Source organism: Ruditapes philippinarum, unplaced genomic scaffold (genome assembly GCF_026571515.1).
Source record: "Ruditapes philippinarum isolate M1 unplaced genomic scaffold, ASM2657151v2 ctg11390_1_1_1_1, whole genome shotgun sequence".
NCBI lineage: Eukaryota > Metazoa > Mollusca > Bivalvia > Venerida > Veneridae > Ruditapes > Ruditapes philippinarum.
The window spans coordinates 1-3334 of record NW_026862265.1 but is presented as its reverse complement, the minus strand read 5'-3'; the positions used below and the strand labels follow the sequence as shown (position 1 = coordinate 3334).

The following is a 3334-nucleotide window of genomic DNA, read 5'->3' as shown; positions in this document are numbered from 1 at the left end:
CTGCAACAAAACATATATATAATCCAGTGTTCAATCTAGAATGAATTCCCAGGGGCTATTTTTTTGAGAGTTCTGTTAGCAGTGATTCAGGGCTCATTTTTAAGAACTGTTACGTAGAGAAATAAAGACATAGTTTTTCAAGTATGAAACTATCACATATAAAGGATCTAATATAAATTTTGCCAGGAATGTTTGATAATAATGTTCATTTTTTTAATCAGCGGCTGATATACAGTAAAGGAAAATCATATTTTGCAATTAGCAAAAAATATTTCACGATGTTGATGAAGAATATATACTTATACACTCGCTAAAAATATTTACCCGTCTCAATATATCAACACGGAAAAAAGTATCAACAGGTGCAAAAACAAAGTACATTGACATATATACCGGTCCATTTGATCTTTTGTCAGGGCAGCAGCTTCTTACGTCACGCTTAAGATGTTTGTATTGATTAATGATATGCACAATGTTTTAGCACCGACCAACCGAAGCCCAATCAAAATTAATTCATTCAATTGTCAGACACTCCCTAGCCAATTGTGTTTGATTTAGCTTCATATCTCATAGACTTTTAATTAGAGTAAGGCGTGTTCGTAATAATGGATAGATTAAACGAAACTTACCTTCGTAGAAGGGATGTTGAAGTTTGATCCAGATTTTATCAACTGTAAACTCACTTGGGGATCACACAGAGATACAGCGTGGCTTATCAGCTTCAGTCAGTCTTTTAGAGCTATATAGCAGATACTTGCAAACAATAAACAATTGTAACAAGGATCTGCTATTTGAATACAGAATCAGAATATTCATCATATTGGGAGGGTAAAAAGGGTGGGTGTGTGATCCCCAAGTGAGTTTACAGTTGATAAAATCTGGATCAAACTTCAACATCCCTTCTACGAAGGTAAGTTTCGTTTAATCTATCCATTTTATCAACTGTATAACTCCCTTGGTGGACCCCACAGAGATTTTAGAGCTGATTCTGTATGAAGTAGGAATCAAAAGTAATTAAAAACATGTATGATTCAATTTCTTCTTTTTATATTCCATGCATACAATAAGATTGTTACAAACAAAGAATCTTAAGGCATCTTAAGCATTTCTGTTTTGAATGCTAGTTTGAAATGAGACATGTTTGCTTGAAATAATTGTCTTATCATAAAACTTTTGAAAAGTATTGGCATTTGTCCATCCTGCTGTTTTAATTATACTAGATATTGGAACCCCTCGTAGACGCGCAGCTGATGTTGAGGCTGCCCGTGTGCTATGGGCCCCATAGTGCTTGGCCACCCCTGCTTTAAATAATGTGAGTTTGACCCAACGTGATATTGTCTGACTTGAAACACCTTTGTGTGGTTTTTGCGTGCTTATTAAAAGTTTAGTTTCTTCTTGTCGCAAAGATTTTGTGCGTTCTAAATATTGTTTGATTGTAGTAACAATGCAGATGTTCTTGTCTTTTGGGTATGATTCTAGAATTATGTCAGGTAAATGGTGACCTGGCCTTGATTGTTTTAATAAATGATTGATTTGAACTGTGATTTGTGAACCTTCTATGTGAATGTCGTTCAGCTGGATAAGATGTAAAGTTTGACATCTTTGGGCAGTGACTAAGAGGAATAACATGCACAATTTGCATGTCAACTGAATAAGAGTTAGATCTTGTAAACTAGAAATGTAGCGTAAAACTGTATTGACATCCCATATAGTTGAATATCTAGGAAGACATGGACGTTCTAAATATATTCCATGCATAAATTTGTTTATAAGTTTGTTGCTACTAAAATCTAAGTCACTGCATAAACTCACAAAATTGTTAATGGCTGCCCTGGCCGTTTGAAAAACACTGTATTTTAGTCCTTTTTTATATAAAGTGACAAAAAAAGCTAGTATAGTATTTACAGAGGGCTTAAGAGGATTTCTCTTTTTCCCACAGAACCGAATCCACTGTTTAATATAACAATTGTACTGTTTCTTTGTAGTTTTTCTCCAAGATTTGATAATGATGTCGGCAGCTGCAGCTGGTATTCCTCTGCTTTCAAGGGATTCCCGGATAATCGAAAAACAGCTAATTTCATCTTTGTTAAGGGGTGTTTTCTCTCTGGTTTGTGATGTAGATGAAGTATTTTTTGCGGAGATGGAAGGATGTAACATGGTCCGCTGATCAGACGTAGAAGAGATGGCCACCAGACCTGTGTGGTCCACACTGGCACAACTATTACCGCTTCTGTTCCGTTTATTTCTATTTTCTGAAGCACCTTGGACAGTAAGCTGAAAGGTGGGAAAATATAATACAACATATTTTTCCAAGTTAGAGAAAAGGCGTCTATAGCATGTGCATCCGGATCCGGCAATCTTGTAACATATTTTGAAAGCTTTTTATTTAATCTAGATGCGAAGAGATCTATGTCAATATGGCGATATGTATTAAAAATCTTGGAAAACACCGTTTCGGTAAGTGACCATTCCAGGTCATCATTGAATTTTCGAGACATTTCGTCTGCTTCACAGTTCATTGAGCCTGGTAAATGTGCAGCACTTAAATGAATTTTTCTGTCTATGCACCATATCCAGATTGACCTAGCAATTAAATCAAGGTTTTCAGATTTTCCCCCAAATTTGTTGATGTAAGAGCAACTTGTTGTGTTATCCATGTAAATTCTAACATGAGTATTTGAGATATGTTTACAAAGTGATTGTATTGCTAGTTCACAAGCTTTCAGTTCCAGTACATTAATATGGAGTCTTTGTTCATCGCCTGACCACTGACCTCCAGTTTTCACACAGTTTGTTATATCTATTGCACCCCACCCACTCAACGAGGCATCTGAACAAATGGTGAGTGATGGTTCCTCCCTAAGAACTAATTTATAATTGATGGGAGTATGGACAATCCACCAGTTTATACAATTTTTAGTTTTGCTTGACAGTTTCATAAACTTATCATACTGACCCTTGTTTAACCTCAAGTTTTTGTCTTTAACTTTTTCTAAGGGTATATAAAAGAGTGGAGCATACTCCACCCCAGGCTCAGAAGCCACTAATTTGCCAATCAATTGTGCAAAGTGTCTTATCAGACATTTACGTTTATTTATTATGTTTTTGCAAAGTTCGATCAAGGTGCTTTTCCGTTCCAATGTAAGTCTTATGGTCATTGTTTCTGAGCATAATAAAAATCCTAGAAAATTTATCTGTTTTGTTGGTACTAAGACTGATTTTTCAAGGTGGATTGTTAACCCAAGTGAATCCATTAAGGTGACTGTTTTTTCAATATTTTCTAAACAAGCTTCGTATGTTTGGCCTTGAAGACAACTGTCATCAATGTAGGCTG

At 35.6% G+C, this 3334-nt stretch overlaps 1 protein-coding gene across 1 annotated transcript; it reads right to left on the bottom strand.

Annotated features, from left to right (window-relative positions):
- Window positions 1-1901: 1901 nt before the first annotated feature.
- On the bottom strand, window positions 1902-3329 carry LOC132718470 (uncharacterized; the record flags this gene model as incomplete). Its single annotated transcript, XM_060702170.1, is given in 1 exon segment — window positions 1902-3329. A coding segment is annotated over 1 exon segment (1428 nt), but the record flags the coding sequence as incomplete, so codon positions are not given.
- Between the last annotated feature and the right edge of the window lie 5 nt (window positions 3330-3334).